This window comes from Sparus aurata, chromosome 19 (genome assembly GCF_900880675.1).
Source record: "Sparus aurata chromosome 19, fSpaAur1.1, whole genome shotgun sequence".
NCBI lineage: Eukaryota > Metazoa > Chordata > Actinopteri > Spariformes > Sparidae > Sparus > Sparus aurata.
Window position 1 is genome coordinate 30,425,885 of NC_044205.1, and position 20,681 is coordinate 30,446,565.

At 45.9% G+C, this 20,681-nt stretch overlaps 3 protein-coding genes and 1 long non-coding RNA gene across 4 annotated transcripts; 3 read left to right on the forward strand and 1 right to left on the reverse strand.

Moving 5' to 3' along the window:
- The first annotated feature begins 3,154 nt into the window (after positions 1-3,154).
- On the forward strand, positions 3,155-5,718 carry crygn2 (crystallin, gamma N2). Its single transcript, XM_030398218.1, has 5 exons — positions 3,155-3,296; positions 4,060-4,151; positions 4,720-4,876; positions 5,094-5,239; positions 5,490-5,718. Exons 1-5 carry the CDS (start codon positions 3,276-3,278, stop codon positions 5,623-5,625), a joined length of 552 nt encoding a protein of 183 aa, XP_030254078.1. The 5' UTR covers positions 3,155-3,275; the 3' UTR covers positions 5,626-5,718.
- A 5,782-nt stretch (positions 5,719-11,500) lies between these two features.
- On the forward strand, positions 11,501-14,168 carry LOC115569944 (dysbindin-A-like). The gene is made up of 2 exons (XM_030398185.1): positions 11,501-13,179; positions 14,155-14,168. The coding sequence occupies exon 1, from the start codon at positions 11,933-11,935 to the stop codon at positions 12,941-12,943; it is 1,011 nt and encodes a 336-aa protein (XP_030254045.1). The 5' UTR covers positions 11,501-11,932; the 3' UTR covers positions 12,944-13,179; positions 14,155-14,168.
- A 1,119-nt stretch (positions 14,169-15,287) lies between these two features.
- On the forward strand, positions 15,288-20,283 carry LOC115569943 (flocculation protein FLO11-like). The gene is made up of 4 exons (XM_030398184.1): positions 15,288-15,826; positions 17,926-18,084; positions 18,622-18,850; positions 19,049-20,283. The coding sequence occupies exons 1-4, from the start codon at positions 15,769-15,771 to the stop codon at positions 19,659-19,661; spliced, it is 1,059 nt and encodes a 352-aa protein (XP_030254044.1). The 5' UTR covers positions 15,288-15,768; the 3' UTR covers positions 19,662-20,283.
- LOC115570022 (uncharacterized) lies at positions 17,536-18,625 on the reverse strand. Its single transcript, XR_003981681.1, has 2 exons — positions 18,240-18,625; positions 17,536-18,155 (listed from the first exon to the last, which is right to left on the reverse strand). It is a non-coding gene; the product is annotated as an uncharacterized LOC115570022 (long non-coding RNA).
- Positions 20,284-20,681: the final 398 nt, after the last annotated feature.

A 20,681-nucleotide genomic window follows, 5' to 3' on the forward strand; every position in this document is an offset into this window, starting at 1 on the left:
GAGTCTGTTTATCATTGGTTTATGGGTGAGGAGTCACTGCAGGGCTGTGATTGGACATGTGGTGTGGAGGGGGCGGGACATGTGGGTGATTGAGGTGTGCAGGAGCCAATCAGGGATCTGTTACTCAGAGGATCATTCATCGTTTAAGATCAAACATGCTGCGTCACTGATCCATGACATGTAGATAGAAACAGCTTTCAGTAATCAATACATGCATTATCAATACATGCATAATCAATACATGCATTATCAATACATGCATAATCAATACATGCATTATCAATACATGCATAATCAATACATGCATAATCAATACATGCATACATAATGCTTGAGAATAAATGTAACCCTCAGATTAATTTAAATTCCCCCTCCTAGATGATTTTAGACGTGCTGTTGCTGAGTTTCTCCATAACAATCATGAACACACACTGATTTTCTGTAGCAGCTGTGAATCCTACATTTCCCATCATGCAACTGGAGTACCTTCACAGTATATCACTGCAGCCTCAACATGATAAACAGGAAGTGCAGAGTAACATCTGAGGATTATGTTGATGTGCGGTTGGACTGACGACACACCAGGTGTTGTGACTGTTGTGTAGTTACCAGCTGTAGCCAGCAGGTGTCACTACATCACCAGGACTGAATCTGAAGGACCACAAAGATCAATACACCTGATCAGAGCTGATCAGTGAACTCCTGTACAGATATTATACTGATAAAATCTATTTGTATCCTCATGGCAGTGATCATTTGATGAACCCTCTGTGATGTCATACATGGGCGGGTCCATCACGTCGTCATGGTGCCTTTCATCTTAGCCGCAGCTTCTGATTGGTCAGAGAGTTTTAAATAAGTCTTTGTTATAGTAGTTTTAATTCTGGTGATCACTGAAACACTATTGATCTGCTGTATGTACGAGTACGTATCGTTTATAGAGGACAAAATCACATCTGTTGGTTATTTTGATGTAAAAATTTTAATGATTCTGTACAAAGATACATTTTATTGTTGAACTAATATATTTATAGTTTGTAGTCTCGTTCACTGAAGGACTCACATGAGATTTTGTAGTTCACAGTGAGACTGTAGGGGGCGCTCACACTGCACTCTGTGGACCATCGCAGTCAAACTGGATACGCCTAACAGGCTAACGTTAGCTTCTCCACCAGGCTAATGTTAAAGTTAGCTCCTCCACCAGGCTAATGCTAACGTTAGCTTCTCCACCAGGCTAATGTTAACGTTAGCTCCTCCACCAGGCTAATGTTAACGATAGCTTCTCCACAGGCTAATGTTAACGATAGCTTCTCCACAGGCTAATGTTAATGATAGCTTCTCCACAGGCTAATGTTAACGATAGCTTCTCCACCAGGCTAATGTTAACGTTAGCTTCTCCACCAGGCTAATGTTAACGTTAGCTCCTCCAACAGACTAATGTTAATGTTAGCTTCTCCACCAGGCTAATGTTAACATTAGCTTCTCCACCAGGCTAACGTTAGCTTCTCCACCAGGCTAATGTTAACGTTAGCTTCTCTGTAAGGCTAATGCTAATGTTAGCTTCTCCAACAGACTAATGTTAACGTTAGCTTCTCCACCAGGCTAATATTAATGTTAGCTTCTCCAACAGGCTAATATTAATGTTAGCTTCTCCAACAGGCTAATGTTAACGTTAGCTTCTCTGTAAGGCTAATGCTAACGTTAGCTTCTCTGAAAGGCTACCTTCTGACTGTCGGTGTTTCCACACTGCACCGTGTGGACTTCCTGTCTCTGTCAGCTGATGGAGGACGTTCTGCTGGTTTTATAAACTTACTGTTTCTGTTAATCTGCTGTGAAAAACAATAAAACTGATTTTTCTTTTTAACTGTTGCTCAGCTTCAGCTGTAACTAAGTACATGTACTCAACTACTGTGCTGGAGTACCACCACAGTCCAGAACTATAAGTTGTTATATGTGTTTGTGTTGTGTGATCAGTAACACTTCAGGTCAGTTTAACGATCAGGAGGTGTTTGCTTTCTGTCATTTTATTTTACAGCTTTTTGAAATCATATTTTCATTTGTAAGTTTCCACACTGAGGTGTGAAGCAGCTTCCTGCCAGCAGCTGTTCACCTGGTCTGGTTCTGATTCTGTTCAAAGTCTCCAGAAGCAAATGTTTCTGTTTCACAGCTGATGAACACTGAACCTGATTATTATTAATAACATGCACATGTAGAACTGATAAGGCTGTGGAGGTTCTGGTCCAGACGAGCTGATACGATCTATATAAGTTTATGATCAGGTATGATTCTGACCCAGTTCTTCAGTTCTGGTCTTTGACAGTCGACACAGATGTAGAATCACTTCCTGTCTGAACAAACATCTGGATCCTGGATATACACTGAAGTCTGAGACGATGACCTCATGATACCTGGACAGGTGTTTGGGTCTTTGTCTCGTGAGCAGCATCCACAGAACCTCTCATGCTGCCACCATGGGTCCGATCACAGCGTGTCTCCAGCTGAACAGAACCCCTGGCCTCACACAGCACCAGACTTCAGTCCAGTTCTCTGTCTTTCTATTCAAATCCAAATGTCTTCCAAACTTCAGACTCTGGCCCGCGTCAGCGCAGTCGGACATGTTGTTCTGTTCCTCCCTCACATGCTGGGTCCAACCAGGGAGGCTGGTTCTGAACCTGGAACGAGGTTTGGAGACATCGACTGATTGATGAAACAGTTCTATGGATGTTCTCACATCTGTCATGTTAACAGCAGATCTCAGATCAGTGGAGTTCTCTCCGACCGGGAAGGTCCAGTTCTGGTCCTGTGAGGGGAGCGGTCCGTTCCATGTGTCCTGTTGTTCTCTCATCAGATTCATGTTTGATTCAGATGTTTGTTTCCATGGTAACGCTGCCACCACCTGAGAGCCCTGTTCAAACAGTCCTTTCAGCGCCGCTCCGCCTCTATAGAAGCGTGGCATGTGCAATATCATTGACCCGGCAAAGCCCGGGCCAAGCACATTCTATTGAGTCCACACACACACACACACACACACACACACACACACACACACACACACACAGACACACACAGCAGAATCAGCAGACACATCAGGATGAAGGGAAAGCGTCGAGGCAGCAGAATCTGTTAAAGCCCGGTCCTTTGTGCGGCCGGCGGCCCCTCGCCCCTCGCTCGCCCCTCGCTCGCCCCCCTGCCGTATATATTGGGGGGTCCAACTTTTTCTCTGTTACACTGTGTGTGTGGTTGTGGGCCAGGTTGGACTTCATCCAGTGGGCAAAATGTCACAGTACTCTGGAAAGGTGAGTGTGAGGAGACGTGACAGGAAACAGTTTGTTCCAGTTCGTCTTTTACGATCTCTAACTTCTGGTTCTGACTGGGATCCTCGTCCATGATGTCGGACCTGTCTCCTGAAGTTAAACGGCTTGATTTCTGACTGGAGTTTGGTGTGATGTCCTGTCGCTCTGAAGGAATATATTCACATTATTTATGTTATGGATGTTATTATTCAGTTACTTCTGTTGTTGACTGTCTGTCAGAACATCAGCAGAGTTCTGTGGTTCTGTGTTTATTTAAAGAAACTCAGTATTTTCAGAATTTCCTTTTTTTTTCTGACGTTGATCTCAGAACTCATTCAGAAATGTTTCATGTTCGGCTCTGATCTTCTTCCATAACATCGAACTTACAGATTCAATTTAAATTGTTAGATTTTTGACTGGAGTTTGGTTTGAAGTTCTGCCGACTGTCACTCACATGTCTTCCCTCTGAGGATGATGTCATGATGATGATGTCATGATGATGATGTCGTCTCATGTCATCAACAGATTTCTGATTTAATGTGTTTAAATGTTCAGAACTGACACAAACAGCTGAGTGTGTATTTTGGACATTTCATCAGAATTGACTCCTTTTACACTTTTTAATTATGAACCTGTTGTGTTTCTGTTTAAACTTCTGTCAGAACTGTTCAGAACTCTGACCCGTCAGAACCTTTAAACTTCATGTTCCTGTCCAACAACATAAAGTCTGAAGTTCTTTCAGTGAACATGTTCATTATTTCTCCAGATCACCTTCTACGAAGGGAAATGCTTCACCGGCAGGAAACTGGAGGTCCGAGGTGACTGTGATAACTTCCAGGACCGCGGCTTCATGAACAGGTGAGAGGAAACAGTCCAGAAAGTCCAAATTCACACAGGCCACGTTTACACCAGAACTCCTGGACCATCCTGGATCCTTCAGGACTGACAGCAATATGTGGGGTCCATGTAGGACGGTTGTTGGATCACAGGAGTCCAGCAGAACCTGGATCCACTTTACCAAATCTTCTTCAGAGTCCATCAGAATCTGAGTCCATCAGAATCTGAGTCCATCAGAATCAAGCTCCTGTAGACCGCGATGAGATGGATGGGTTTTAGGTGTCATGTCTGAACCAGACCTCATCAGAACCTCTGAGCCCGTTCTGTCTCACACAAGTACATCCAGTTTAATAATAACACCTGATCACATGATCGTCTTCACACCGGATGTAAACTGTCTCCATGGTGACGATCACCAACCTTTACTGTCATTATCTCTGATTGATCTGATTGATCTGATTGATCTGTTCGTCTGCTGTCAAACTTCAGCACTTCCTGTGAGGTTTTTCACATTAAAAGCCTTGATTTAAAGGGCAGTTCTCAGGTGAGTCGTGCTGATGAAGCTCCATTACTGTCTCTGTGTGTTCAGGGTGAACTCCATCCGTGTGGAGAGCGGCGCCTGGATCTGCTACGACCATCCCGACTTCAAGGGCCAGCAGTACATCCTGGAGCACGGAGAGTACCCAGAATTCCAGAGGTGGAACTCCCACAACGACCACATGGGATCCTGCAAGCCCATCCGCATGGTACGCTGCTCTGCCGGGGTTCATTGTGTTTAGTATTCATTCAGAGGACGTTCGTGGTCCCGGCAGGATGAACCCTGAGGACGTGAGCTCTCCTGTAGCTCCGCCCTCAGGCCGCAGCGTGGTCTAATCCTCACATTCAGATGTGAACTGAGTGTTTGTGTGAGTGTGGAGGAACACGGATGATGAACCCTCACCCTCTGTGTCTCTCGTCCCGCAGCACGGCGAGCACTACCGCATCGAGCTGTTCGAGGCCTGTAACTTCTCCGGTCAGTGCGTGGAGATCTGCGACGACTGTCCCTTCCTGCAGAGCCGCGGCTTCTCCAAGAGCTGCATCAACTCCGTCAAGGTCTTCGGAGACGGAGCGTGAGTTCACACACAGACACGACCGCCAACACTTCATACGAGACGGTAAAGGGGCAGTCTGTAAGAAAAGATGGCGTCCGATCCGTCCAGCCGGCCCAAAGCTTCTTTATTAGACGATCAGGAATCAGCTTTTCTTCCTGACAGCACCTTTAACCCGATCGTCTCCAGGTGTCACACAGGTTAATGTGACAGAGTGCATTGTGGGAAATGTGATGGCTGCTCGTATTAATGTCCTGATGTTCTCTTCCAGCTGGGTGATGTACGAGGAGCCAAACTTCCGCGGCCGCATGTACATCGTGGAGCGTGGAGACTACTGCAGCCACAACGAGTGGCAGGCCCAGAACCCCAACATCCAGTCCATCCGCAGGGTCGTCAACTACTTCTAGACCCGACCCGCCGCCACTGACTTGTACCAGCACTGTAATCATGTACAATAAATAAACCCAGACTGAGAGAAGACAACAGGTTTTTTATCAAACACTCTGTGTGTGTGTTGTTTTGTGTGACGTCACCAACATCATGGTTAGAATCAGTAAGAATGTTTTAATGACACGAAGCACCTGAAGCACCAGAACCTGAGCAGCACTGAGACACCAGGCGACCCAGAGCGCTTCACAGGAGCACACAGACACTAAAATACATGAAAACAAGTCAGGAAACAGTAAAATAATCTACAACAGAAGGTTTAAAAGAGACGAAGAAGTCACAGCGCAGTCTGTGGAACTGAAAGGTCTTCAGAGTGGAGCTGCAGTTTTCAGGGAGTTTGTTCTGATCTGTGCTTCATAATAACTGAACGCTGCTTCCCATGTTTGGTTCTGACTCCAGGGACTGACAGCAGAACAGAACCTGACCACCTCAGAGGTTCTGGATGCTTCAGAACCCATTCAGTGCTTTTAAACCAACAGCAGGATGTAGAACTCTATTCTTTGACTGACAGGAAGCCAGTGTGAAGATCTGAGAACTGGAGTGATGTCATCTACTGTTCTGGTTCTTGTTCAGGCCGGTTCTGAATCATTAGAGTCCTGTTAGGACACCCTGACAGAAGTCCAGTCTGCTGAAGACAAAGATATATATAATATATATATAATATATAGATATGTCTACATGAAGGCCCAATTATGAGACAAAAAGTGACATTCTGAGAAAACTTTATAGTTATCAGACACATTTTGACTCACAGTGGAAACATTTTCTCCATCAAACTCAGTTTTGGCAGAACTGAGCTCTTCTTCATTTCTTTATCTGACACTCAGACCTTCATTCACTCAGAAACACAAAGTGAAGCTTCAAACTCAGCCACAAACTGCTGTGAACACTCGAGACGTCCGGATGAAACGTGACGAGACACTGCGAGGAGTTTAAAGTGAGGCGTCACTAAAATGTAGCACCTGATGTTCTGGATGGATTTATTTATATAAAGACGTTTACTGATTGGATAATAAGATATTTAATTACTGGTTGGTATGAAATTATAGCCAATACATTTTAGGCCAACTCGCTCTGACACATTACGTGGCAGTATGCACCTTTAAAGATGGCTGCAGGACTGTTGTCTCATCAGGATGGACAACACCTGTAACCTCTGACTCTCACCTGAGCCTCTGACTCTCACCTGAGCCTCTGACTCTCACCTGAGCCTCCGACTCTCACCTGAACCTCTGACTCTCACCTGAGCCTCTGACTCTCACCTGAGCCTCTGACTCTCACCTGTAACCTCTGACTCTCACCTGAGCCTCCGACTCTCACCTGAGCCTCTGACTCTCACCTGTAGCCTCCGACTCTCACCTGAGCCTCCGACTCTCACCTGAGCCTCTGACTCTCACCTGAGCCTCCGACTCTCACCTGAGCCTCTGACTCTCACCTGAGCCTCTGACTCTCACCTGAGCCTCCGACTCTCACCTGAGCCTCTGACTCTCACCTGTAACCTCTGACTCTCACCTGAGCCTCTGACTCTCACCTGAGCCTCCGACTCTCACCTGAGCCTCTGACTCTCACCTGAGCCTCCGACTCTCACCTGAGCCTCTGACTCTCACCTGAGCCTCTGACTCTCACCTGAGCCTCCGACTCTCACCTGAGCCTCTGACTCTCACCTGTAGCCTCCGACTCTCACCTGAGCCTCCGACTCTCACCTGAGCCTCTGACTCTCACCTGTAGCCTCCGACTCTCACCTGAGCCTCCGACTCTCACCTGAGCCTCCGACTCTCACCTGTAACCTCTGACTCTCACCTGAGCCTCTGACTCTCACCTGTAACCTCTGACTCTCACCTGAGCCTCTGACTCTCACCTGTAACCTCTGACTCTCACCTGAGCCTCTGACTCTCACCTGTAACCTCTGACTCTCACCTGTAACCTCTGACTCTCACCTGAGCCTCTGACTCTCACCTGAACCTCTGACTCTCACCTGTAGCCTCCGACTCTCACCTGTAACCTCTGACTCTCACCTGTAACCTCTGACTCTCACCTGAGCCTCTGACTCTCACCTGTTACCTGTCCAGAAGATGTGTCGACAGAGATGTAAGGTCTTTAGACGTCTGCGTCCTCACAGGGTTCAACTGAACAACTGATGATTTACTGTGTAATTTTGACTTAATAATCATCATCACCATCATCATCCTCATCACCATCATCATCATCATCATCATCATCACCATCAAGCTGATGTTCGAGGGTCAGCTGACCCAAACATATCTTTTGCACAGCTGATGACAAGCTCACCTGGTGAAGAGTCTCATACAGGATACTGAGGTTGAGGGTTTGAATCCTCACAGTGTATCTTCTTCTTCTTCTTCTTCTTCTGTATAAATGTATGAACACGACTCAGACAAACCACATGAAGAAGAGCAGTCAATCCAAATTTACTCCAAAGTTATTGCTTTGCGTCTGGACAAAGTCATAGGGAAGTTAATCAATCTGGACCCAACCGGCGTCCTTAAAGGACGGTTAGCATCAGACAATGTCCGCCGGCGTTTACATGTCATCGCTGATGCCAAAAAGACAGGCTTGCCAGGTGGACTCCTATTTCTTGATGCGGAAAAAGCATTTGATCGCTTGGAATGGGGATATCTGTGGAAAGTCTTGGGAAAATTTAAATTTGGTCCAAATTTTATTAAAATGACACAAGTTTTATATTCTAATTGTTCTGCTGGGGTTGTCACAGCTGGGATGCTTTCTGATCTTTTTAGTGTAGGTCGTGGTTCTAGACAGGGCATCTCCTGCCATCTTCCATTTGTCTCTGGACCCGTTAGCCCAATACATACGACAAAGCACATAAGCTCCAATTAAAATAGGCTCCACATCACACTCAATTTCAATGTATGCGGACGACACACTTGTTTACATCTCCAACCTACAGCAGTCTCTCCCAAGTGTGCTGAAAATCATAGAACACTTTGGTACACTTTCTGGTTATAAGATTAACCACTCGAAGTCGATCCTGCTACTGTTGAACACAGATCTGAAGAAATTAAAAATCCAATCCTGCATACCGGTGGCACAAAAAGCAGTATATTTAGGTCTAGAAATTAGTCCCTGTATCCAGGCTATAGCGAAAAATAACTACTCTTCCATTTTGAAAAACATTGAGGATGACCTTGAGAGATGGGCAGCACTCCCTTCATCAATGCCTGCCCGTGTAGCTACAATCAGAATCAATGTGCTCCCACGCATAAACTTTGAAAGTTCTATGCTCTCTTTACCAACCCCAGCAGGGTTCTGGCAGAAACTTGACTCAAAGCTTAAACAGTTCATTTGGAATGGGAAAAAGCTCACATTAAATGGTCAACATTACAACGAGATAGACCCCAGGGTGGATGGGCTTGCCCAAACTTTAAGTTACATCATTGGGCGTTGGTGCTGCGTTCCTTGAATCACTGGTTGGATACAGAGGCAGCTTCCCCCTGGAAGACACTAGAACAGGAGCTGGTTCATCCCCACAGACTTCGGGATGTGGCTTTCTCTGGACTCAAACATGAGAAATGTTATTCTCAATTTGGCCCGATAATATCATATGTAATACAAACTATGGTGAATGTAGAGAAATATATAGGTTTTAAATCAAAATGGCATAAACACTCCCCTGTTTGGCATAACGCCAATTTATTGACGAACCATTCATTTCACAATTATGGGCTCAACATGGCATTTGGACATTGGGGGATATCTCAGGCCAAAACGCAATTCTGGATTTTCCCGATCTAATGTCCTATTTCGGTATCTCAAGAAACTCACAGTTCCTCTATTTTAGAGTAAGGTCAGCTCTTACTTCGCTCAGGGTTCCTTGGGGAGCTGATTTGTGGATTCACCCTTTAATATCACTGATGGAGAAACCCCCATAAGAAAACAGTCTCTTATGTTTATAATAATCTCCTATCATACATCCCTGCAGAATCCCCCGAGCGCAGATCTTGGGAGGCGGATATAGACCTAGGAACAGAGAACATTGATTGGGATACTGTTTGGGAAAATGTCTTTCGGTCTTCTAAAAACCTAAATCACCAATTAATCCACTACAAAATTTGTCACAGGACCTACATAACACCACATAAAGGACATATAATGGGCTTAGCTCCCAATCCTGACTGTTCATTCTGTAATCAGGGCGTTACGGGTACATTGATGCATGTCCTGTGGGAGTGTCCAGATGTACAAAGGTTCTGGGTTAAAGTTGTGGATAAGGTGTTGTTGGAAAAATTATGCTTATATTATCAGTTTCTTGCATTGCATTGATATAACCTGCTTGTCTTCCTTTATATGTTTGTGGAAGTGTACCGAGCTCCTGGAAAAGTACTGTGAAGAAACACACTCACCCTCCAGCGGGACCACAAGGCCTCGAATGGCATCTGGTGTGAATAACTGATGGTGAACATCATAAGAGTGTTTGTGTGAAGGATAGATGCTGAAGGCCGTAGGTCCGAAAGTGTGTACGTGTACTTCTCCATCATGCATAACAACTGTAAGACTCATATGTACTGTCAAAGAGCCAATCATATACGCTTACGCCCTGTTGTAGGTGAATAAAAGATGCTTGGGGAGAGCAGCTCATTGGAACTCGGAAGCCCAGACTTTGTGTGCTGACTTCTGCTCTTCCCCTTTGCCTAGAAAGACAATCTCCGTGTCCGTGTCTCATTTCTTAACAGATTTAAACCCAACAGTGTCTGTTCTGATAGGGAGGAAACTCCCACTGGAACCGGCACTTCTTCTCTTAAATGATGACTCCAGGTTTAAGATTGCTGAGGTAGAGCGTAAACTCTGGTTGGCTGGCATGACTGATCAGTTATCAATAAAACACTGGCTACAAGCTCTCCTCGTGGTGATCCACCTGGAGTGGTCATCAGCTCGCATTAATAATTCTAAGCCACAAACGTTGCAGATGTGGAAAAAAGCTGCAGAAGATGTTCAAACATTATTGTCATGACCTTTGAGGTTCATCTGTGTCACGCTGTATGTTTGTAATCCTGTATATCACATTGTACTATTTGACTGTTTTGATTCGGATTTTGTAAAAATGGACAACTGTGTGTCCCGTGGGGAGGGGGAGGAGGCGAGGAAGGGGGGAGGAGGCGAGGAAGGGGGGAGGAGGCGAGGAAGGGGGGAGGGATGTGGGGGTGTTCTGTGGGTATTCAATGTGTTATTAATGTTTAAATCAATAAAAAGTTGATTACAAAAAAAGAAGAAGAGCAGTGAAGCTGAGATGTGTTGAGTCGCAGCTGCTCTAATGTTCTGACAGATGTGAGTGTGTGTGTGTGTGTGTGTGTGTGTGTGTGTGTGTGTGTGAGTGTGTGAGTGTGTGAGTGTGTGTGTGTGAGTGTGTGTGTGTGTGTGTGAGTGTGTGTGTGTGTGAGTGTGTGTGTGTGAGTGTGTGTGTGTGTGTGTGTGTGTGTGTGAGTGTGTGTGTGTGTGTGTGAGTGTGTGTGTGTGTGGTGTGTGTGTGTGTGAGTGTGTGTGTGTGTGTGTGTGTGTGTGTGTGTGTGTGAGTGTGTGTGTGTGTGAGTGTGTGTGTGTGTGGTCACCAACACACTGACCTCAGATCTGTTCACATACATTTATTTTTAATATATTTTTGACTGACTCAATAATCACAGTGAAAAGTGATTATTTGACAGAAAGACGTCAACACGATGGCTGTGACGTCACGTGGTACACAAACATATCATATATCACCTTTATATCTGTAAACACTCTCAAAGACAGAAGTCACGTGACACGTATCGTCTCTGCTGCGGTCTGGTGCAGTTTGTCCGCGTCTGCCTTCCGTACCTAAAGTCCCGAGACAACAGACGTATTTGCGCATGCGCCACCACATCGGGTATTGACAGCAGCAGTCCAGCAGGAAGTGGAGCCGCAGACAGGTCGTTACAGGTCCAGTTCGGACTGACACAGAACATATTCTTCACGTCGGGATCTCAGGCGGTTCTGCGGTGATCTGGGTCCGTGCTGCCGGGAGCTAACGTCAGCTAGCTCGGCTGCTAACGGCGTCAGTCCGGTGTGTGACGTCAGAGCGGCTCGGTGAGGAGTCCAGCTGTCTGAGTGTGTGTTCTGTTCAGACAACAGACCCACACGTCCGACACAGACCCGAGGAGGACGGACCGGAACGTCTTTATCTGCTGTTCAGTGACAGGCTGCTGAGTGTGGAGCCGAGTCAGAGTGACGTCAGAGGTCAGAGGTCAGAGCTGCTGCAGCACACAGAGAGCAGTCATGTTTGAGAACTTCAGAGAGAGACTCCACATGGTCCAGCAGGACTTCACCACCGGCTTCAAGACGCTGGGAGACAAGTCCAGAGACCCGCGGGCCAGGAGGCAGCCCCGGTACGAAGACAGCCTGCCTCACTTCACCGCTGGGCTGGAGGTGCTCAGCAGGTACGAGGAGAGCTGGTTCCCGCTCCACAAGAGAACCAAAGAGTGTGCCGAGGCCGCCGAGGCCGCGGACGGAGACGTGGTCATGCTGTCGGCTCACTGGGAGAGAAGAAGAGTGGCTCTGACCGAGCTGCAGGACCAGCTGCACAGCCTGCCCGCCTTCATCGCCGAGCTCGACGCCATCACCGCCAACATCGCGCACCTGGAGGGCGACTTCGAGGAGATGGAGAGCCGGCTGGTGTACCTGGAGACGCTGTGCTGTCAGTGCGAGCAGCAGACGCTCAAACAGCATCACGCCGGCGAGCTGGAAGTCTACAAGAAGAAGAAGAAGAGGGAGGTGGAGCTGCTGGAGGCGGAGCTGAGCTCTCAGCACGCTCTGAAGGTGGCCGAGCTGGAGCAGGCGGTGCAGCAGAAACTGAGAGAACGGCAGAAAGTGTACGAAGAAGCTTTCAACCAGGACGTGAAGCAGTACCTGACCACCGGACAGCTGCAGCACCGGCAGCGAGCCGCCGCCGAGGTCACCGTTCTGGATCAGGTGACCGTCGCCAACATGTCTGACCAGGAGGCGCTGGACGACTTCCTCAACTCCGCTGGTGATGACATCAGCACCGGGTCATCCCTGACCTCAGGTCCAGACCTCGAGTCCTTCTCCTCCGGATCAGTGATGACCCAGACTCCTCCCAGCAGCAGCAAGCAGTCCAATCAGGACGCAGCGTGGGAGCAGGAGGAGGAGGCGGCCAGCGAGGAGAGCGACGAGCCTCTGGTGCAGTCAGACGAGGAGGACGTTCAGCCCGATCTGTCATTGGTCGGCTCTGATGACAGCGACCCTGCAGGAGTCGAGCCCTCTGGGTAACCAAGCAACCACATCCTGAAACCCCGTGAATCATGGGTAAAAACTGTCCAGGGGTCGTTTCACACCAGCTCACCCCTGCAGTGAAAGATTAACCATCAGTGAGGCTTAAAGGTGCAGTATGTAAGAGTTAGCCAGCCGCTAGCTGCTGCTAACTGCTGCTAACTGTAGCTATCATTAGCAGGTTAGCTCTGTTAGCCATGCAGCGTGTGAGCAGGGGACCAGGCCAGGCTAGCTCAGTAGACATCAGTTAGTTACATTTTTAAATCTTACAGATTGCACCTTTAAAACATCAGAACTGAAAAGGTCCCGTGAATTTAACAGAAGTGTCGACATGATTTGTTTTGATGAAAATCTCCAACATGAGCTGTGAACGGTTCTGCAGTCTGTGTGAGTTGGTGTGAAACGACCCTGTTGCCCCTCAGAACCCCCCGGTTCTGACCCGGGCTTCACCTGGAACTGATTTCACTCATTTGATTTGAAAACCTGCCTTAAAGACTCGAACCCGACCGGTCCAAACTGTTACTGCATCAGCTGATGAACACACAGTTCTCTGCAGTGATCAATGAATGTGATGATCAATCAACAAGAAGAGGCCCCGCCCCTTCCTGTTCTCTCATGGACCTTACTGATCAAACCTTTGTCTGAGTGACTGAAGAGAGACAGATAAAGTATTGATCCTGTTTGAGTTCTGTCATCACTCACACACACGATGTTTGTCAGTTTGTCATCAGACTGAAAACACGTCGTTATGAAGTCGACGTGTTTTCAGTCTCAGCACCGACCCGTCGGACTCATTCACCAACACGCTGCCTTATGTTGATTATTCTGGTACGTTTTATTTTCCTCTGAGTTTCAGATATGTATTTATGTTTCTAACACATGCAGTAAAAACTAAGTGATGTGACTAATGTGACTGGTGGAGGACAGGTGATGATGATGTCACTGAGGAAACACAGGTGTTGTGTATCTGGTGTGAATGAAACACAACAGTGAGGTGTTGATTCATCATTGAGCCCTGTGGCGTACTCTACACTAGTATTATTGTAATGATCTTATTATTAACACGTGTGAAGTCTGTTGAGTGCAGCGGCTGCAGTTTGTTTCTTAGCAGCTCCACTCTGTGCTGCGGCTCTTTAAAGGTGCAATACGTAAGAATTCAAACGTAAACAATCAAACATGAAGAAGAAGACGTCTGGAGATATCTGCTGGAGTTAGCATGCTAACCAGCTAGCCCCCGCATGAAAACCTCTTCCTCCCAGCTCTCCAGCTAGCTGAGCTAACAAGCTAACAGTAGCCACAGTCGTAAACAGAACACAGTTAGCAGCAGTTAGCTGGTGTGGTGTTCTGCTGCCCGCTGGCTGCTGGGAGGTACCAGGTCCAGTTCTTACACTCTGCACCTTTAAGTCTGCAGCTTCTCTGACAACGAGCTGTCTAACGTCTCTAACTGCTCAATAAAACCATCTAACACCTGCCGTCTGACTGCTGTGATCCATCATCCATCAGCCGCTGTGACGGGCGAGACATGTTGGGGGCGGAGCCTGAGAGGGCGTGAAATTATAACGACCCTGACTGTCATAAAGTCATAAACTGTCTTGGTTTGATCTCATTAGTACTGATTCTCTAGTACAAACTGGTTTGACTTACTGTGTACAGGTGACTGGTGTGTACAGGTGGTTACAGGTGACTGACGTGTACAGGTGACTGGTGTGTACAGGTTTGTACAGGTGACTGACGTGTACAGGTGACTGGTTTGTACAGGTGACTGACGTGTACAGGTGGTTACAGGTGACTGACGTGTACAGGTGACTGGTGTGTACAGGTTTGTACAGGTGACTGGTGTGTACAGGTTTGTACAGGTGACTGACGTGTACAGGTGACTGGTGTGTACAGGTTTGTACAGGTGACTGACGTGTACAGGTGGTTACAGGTGACTGACGTGTACAGGTGACTGGTTTGTACAGGTGACTGGTGTGTGCAGGTGACTGGTTTGTACAGGTGACTGACGTGTACAGGTGGTTACAGGTGTACAGGTGACTGGTGTGTGCAGGTGACTGGTGTGTACAGGTGTACAGGTGACTGGTTTGTACAGGTGACTGGTGTGTACAGGTGGTTACAGGTGTACAGGTGACTGGTCTGTATAGGTGTGTACAGGTGACTGGTGTGTACAGGTGTGTACAGGTGACTGGTGTGTACAGGTGTGTACAGGTGACTGGTGTGTACAGGTGTGTACAGGTGACTGGTGTGTACAGGTGGTTACAGGTGTACAGGTGACTGGTGTGTACAGGTGGTTACAAGTGTACAGGTGACTGGTGTGTATAGGTGTGTACAGGTGACTGGTGTGTGCAGGTGTCAGGGTGCAGGTAAGTGAGCGTCACCTCCCTGTTATATAATCCATCTGAAGGAAGTTTAATTGACTGTTTGTTCTTCTAATGTCAAACACACAGGTGTGATTGTGTGAACAGAAAAGGTCAACACAGCACATCGACCTTCATTGTTTACACACAGTGTGTGTGTGTGTGTGTGTGTGTGTGTGCGTGTGTGGGTGTGTGTGCCTTCATCAGTCCAGCTTCCTACCTGACCAGGTAGCACAGCAGGAACATACCTGTTCTTTCTTTTACTCGTGTCTTCTTCCTCCAGTCAGAACTTGTTTTGTTTGCAGGTGTCATCAGATCTGGATCGGTTCTGGTGGATTTTAACGAGCAGGTTTGTTTTGTCCGAGCCTCCACAGCAGGTTTAAACGCACCGCTCGTCCACGTGGAGCAGCAGCAGGTGAACGCTGGGTTTAATACACCTGCAGCAGGTGTGTCGCTGCTGAGGCCAACAGGATGTCCTGCTGCTGCTGCTGCTGCTGTGGTGTCAGTACCAGAGGACAGCTGCTGCAGGGTAACACACACACACACACACACACACACACACACACACACACACCTGCTGTCACCTGAGCTCAGAGCCATGATGTGTACGAGCAGCAGGATTATCACAGATTATTATAAACATCCAAACTCTGTCAGCAGCACACTGTCTCCTTTAAAATGCTAATATACTGTCAGGAACAATGCATTCTGGGTAATATTTTGAAAATCTGAATTTTTGAAATTCTGCATCGCACTGTGAACAGTGTTGCATTCTGGGTCTGATGTTTGAATCAGGCCCGGGTCGTCACAGTGACCGTGTGTCTCCTCATCAATACGTTTATCATACAGTTGACTTTGTGCCATGTTTTGTTGCATGATGACGATTAAACATCAGCTAACAGCTGTGAGTTAAAGGGACAGTGTGTAACGATTTAAGTAATTTATTAACTCAAATCAACGTCTTTGTTCATAAGTAAGTCTTCATTGGTGTACAATTACCTCTGCCAACAATCTGACTTATCCTCCTGAGCGAAGAATCTGAATATACACAGCACGGGCGAGCTCTATGGAGGCCGCCATGTCTTTCTGGAACTGAGAGGGAGCTCAGCGACAGCGCTCGTCACTGCCCCGGAAAATTTGAAAGCCTGCGATTTTTGTTTTATAAATACATCTTTACCTCATTACTTGAATCAGTAGAAATACTTGACGCTGTTGGGAAAGAGTCCATATTTTGAAAATGAGTTTCTTGTCCGTCAGCGCCACCGTAGCTTCCGGAACGTCTCCAACGTCTTCAGAACGGGAGGGGTGAGCAAAGGAGTGTTGCAGTGTAGAACCTTACAGCTAGATGGCGCTAAATACTTGATATATTACACACTGTCCCTTTAATAAACATCAGGAAACAGCTGTGAGTTTATTATTTATTATTATATTTATTATTTGTTTGTTTATTTAAAAGGGACAATGCACATCAATTGACATTTTCAGTTTACACTCAAAATGTAAATATGCCAGAGTTAGCAAAAAAGCTAATTAATTAATTAATTTTCATCTGTAGTCCCTTGGCAGGTCAACACATCATCACATTACAGTTAATCATCCAGCAGACAACGTGTGGAAACGAGGACAGACGTGACTTTAATGTTTACAGAGTTCAAATCATTCTTCCTCCTTCAGAAACTGTCAGCTGCAGGAAACGACTCCGAACACGCAGAATAATTCATCTGTTGATTGTTTGATCATGAAGGTTGAATCACGTGATCCTCCTGTACTGAGAGTACAAGTTAATGTAATCTGATTACTTCTAAACTACTGAAATAAACAATATTAATACATACAATATAATATTATGTGTATTTAGAATCAGTGCTGGCAAGTTCCTTTCAAAATGTAATATATTACATTACTATATTACTGTTTATGTAGAGTAATAGATTACTCATAACCCCAGTTTGTAGTTACTTTGACCGAAATGTCAGAATCACCTGTATCGAACAGTAAGTGATGGTTCTGGTCTCAGAGACGATCACAGTCTGATACCTGAGGAGATATAATCAATATCTGTGATCCACATGTTCTGTTATCAAAGGACCAGACAAACAGCCACACAGAACCAGAACACAGAACCAGAACACAGAACTTCTAGGCCCGGCTGTATCAAACACACAGGGTCCATATTAATGTGTCCTGTTGGTGCTGATGGGTTCTTAAAGACACAACAATAAACTCTTCAGTCAGTCGTTACGTTACAAAACTGTAATCATTTATTACTTAATATCATTAGTTACATGTTTTATTACTGTAATAGTTACTTTAGTAGCTTCAGTAACAATATAATATCTTAATATGACACTAATCATCTGAACGGGGTCAGCAGCTGATTGGAGGAGACGGAGCTCCGCCCACTTTGCTCGTCATTAACCGCTCTGTCTGTTTGATCTTCAACATCATCAGTTAGTTTTTGTTTCATGATGAATTATTTTAATAAGTTTGTTGAAGCAGCTGCTCCACAAACAACACGTGATCACTCAGTTACAGTCTGACAGTTTGAATCAGCTGGACGGAGACACGTCCAGCTGATGTGACGTCAGCGTGTGTGCGGCAGGTGAGGTCACGTGTGTGTCTCTGCAGGCAGCAGGAGGAAGGAGCGGCTCGTGAGCGGAGACTCGGAGGAGGACCAGGACTCGGAGGAGAGCAGGAGGACCATGGACCTGTCTCTGCTCAGAGAACAGTACCGGAGCAGCAGGGAGGCTCAGAGGAGACACACTCAGGTGCTGCTGCTCCGGACAGGTGAGCGGAAACACGCGGCAGGCTCGTGTCGCCCGGAAGTTGTTAAGTTGCTCAGTTGTTGCAGAGAAAATCTGAAAATGTTCGAGAGTGAAGAGGAAACGTTCAGTTTCAGGAGGAAATGTTGGTTTAAAACTCCGAGAAATGATTTTATTTACCTGTCGAGCTGCCGGATATGAACTTCCTGTTAGAGATTTCAGGATAAAAGCACGAGAAACAGGTGTTTGACTGAGGCTCTGTCACGTATTTAAATAAAGAATAGTAATAATAACAATGCTACTGTGGAAAAATACTCCACCACAACATCACCAGACTCCATTAACAAATGTAGTGATCTTAAGAGTTGTTGAGTTGGAGACACTTTATAAACTCTGTGAAACTCTGTCTCTGACTCATTCTGCATTATTTGGACCTCCTTGTTCATTCAGCAAATGTTCTACATGAACTTCTTTCTGTCGTTGAGTGAAAACCTGACTGACTGAGCTGAGCTCTGGTCGATCTCTCAGGATGGAGTCTCAGTGATTTCTCTCTCTGTCTCAGTGTCGGAGGAAGTGTCCGAGGCCGTCAGCATCATCCCCGTCGCTCAGGGTTTGACGTCTCCATGGGAACCAAACTGCAGCCCGTCACCAGCTGTAATCTTTGACCCCGACCCGACAACCTACGACCCCTGGCACGTCCACCTGGGCCTACACCGGCGCTCTCATCCTGCTGTCACCGTGCAGCTCACAGCTCCGTCCCCAGAAACAACAAACACGGACAGTTCCTCCCGGTCAGTCTGATCGATCACTTTCACTGATTTAAGTTCTGATGCAGATTAGCTAGATATCACAGACAAACCCGTCTGGCTTCAGATGCAGAAGAACTCCTCTGGCTGACGAGCGGGTCCCTGTAGGACCAGTTCTGTCTCTGTCATTAGAGAATGTGGAACGTTGAGTCTGACGGTCTCCATGTTGTCTTTCTCCTCCAGACGTTCCTCGTCGTCCTCTGAGGCCGTCAGCTCGCAGCAGGATGTGGATTCAACAACAGATTCACCGAGCAGCTCCAGACCAGCGTCTCCTCACAGCTCCTCCACCACAGAAGAAGACCCCCTCAGCACAGGCAGGTCCAGAGGAGACCCAGATCCTGGATCCTCTGAGAGATCCAGTGGGAACCCAGAGAAGATGGATCCAGTCCAGGTCTCCACTTCACTCGATGCTTCAGAACTGAACCTGGGCGTTGGATCCAGACGGGATCACCCCGACCGCTCTCTCACCAGCTCTGATGAAAGCTCCACCCCCGTCGCCTCCATCACCTGCTCCCCCAGCAGCTCCACCTCAGGCCTGCATGAAGACCAGAATGAGGACCAGTCTGCAGGGAGGAAGCCCAGTCACGACACGCTGCAGACCAGCAGCACCTTGTACTGGACCGGCTCCAGGGAGTTCTCTGCCCCGGCCCTCAGGTTCACCCGGCAGCTGAGCGTTGGGGGGTTGGGATCCTCGACGGGGGTCCACCTGAACCAGAACTACCACCCGTTCCCCAACAGGAAGACCCCGAGGATCTCTGAGGCCGCCAGGCGGCTGGGCATGTACTCGTCCTTCTGAGGACGGATTATTAAACATGAGACTGTTTAATGGAGCCGAGAGTTCAATATGAGACCAATAACAATTAATCATTAAATATCAAATCTGTTAATGAGAAGAAACTTAATCATGATTTAAAACCCGTGACAGTGACGGACGGCTGACGCCGGCTGGACTGTGATCTGTTTTTACATCTGATGTTTTTCAGCCGTCACATTTAGATGATTTATAAATAAAGACATTCACAGAGAAAAGACTAAAAATAATCATTTATCAGCAGGTTTATCCCGTTTACAGTCACTGACATGATAACAAATTAAATCAAAATCTGTTATTGTGTGATACAAAATGAGAAGGTGAAGCGCAGTGTTGCTTTTTAATTACACAATTCAGTTAAAGTACAGATCAGTCTCATATTGATTAAATCCTGTATGTTATTCTATACATATTATATCAACTGTAAAATGATCAGATGTAAGAAGTCAGGTTTTGTTTCATGACATATTTTATTAAAAAAGTGCCAAATTTTACATTAATCAAATGAAATAATCCCATAAATGTTCGAATATGATTAAAAAAACTGACCTGAAAATACTTTGTGAGAAGAAAAAAGATGATATATTAAAAAAACAATAAACCAACTTTAAAAAATGTTGTTGTATTATTTATAACTTTGACATTTTCTGTAGAGAATTTACACCATTTATACTTTATTCCTTTAAGATTCACAGATTAGTCACACATTTTTAGTTTGCTAATTAAATTTTTTGTCGTTTTATATCATTTGATTTAAGTTAATCTTTTGCACTTTGTTGTTTTTATTTTATTTTTGTATTTAATCTACTTGAAATTCCCATTATTTTATTTGTTTTTTATTTTATTTTATTTAATCTGATTTAAATTCACTTTATTTCATTTCTGTTGTTTTATGGTTTTTTTTAATCTAATTTTAATTCACTTTATTTTATTCAAGTTGTTTTATTTTATTTCTTTATTTAATTTAATCTGATTTAATTTACGTTAAATACGTTGTTTTATGTA

Coding starts and splice junctions, on each gene's coding strand:
- crygn2 (XM_030398218.1), top strand. CDS start 3,276: ATGTCACAGTACTCTGGAAAG. Junction 4,877..5,093: donor CCTGCAAGCCCATCCGCATG/GTACGCTGCTCT, acceptor CTCGTCCCGCAG/CACGGCGAGCACTACCGCAT. Junction 5,240..5,489: donor AAGGTCTTCGGAGACGGAGC/GTGAGTTCACAC, acceptor GTTCTCTTCCAG/CTGGGTGATGTACGAGGAGC.
- LOC115569944 (XM_030398185.1), top strand. CDS start 11,933: ATGTTTGAGAACTTCAGAGAGAGACTCCACATGGTCCAGCAGGACTTC.
- LOC115569943 (XM_030398184.1), top strand. CDS start 15,769: ATGTCCTGCTGCTGCTGCTGCTGCTGTGGTGTCAGTACCAGAGGACAG. Junction 18,085..18,621: donor GGTGCTGCTGCTCCGGACAG/GTGAGCGGAAAC, acceptor TCTCTGTCTCAG/TGTCGGAGGAAGTGTCCGAG. Junction 18,851..19,048: donor AACACGGACAGTTCCTCCCG/GTCAGTCTGATC, acceptor TTTCTCCTCCAG/ACGTTCCTCGTCGTCCTCTG.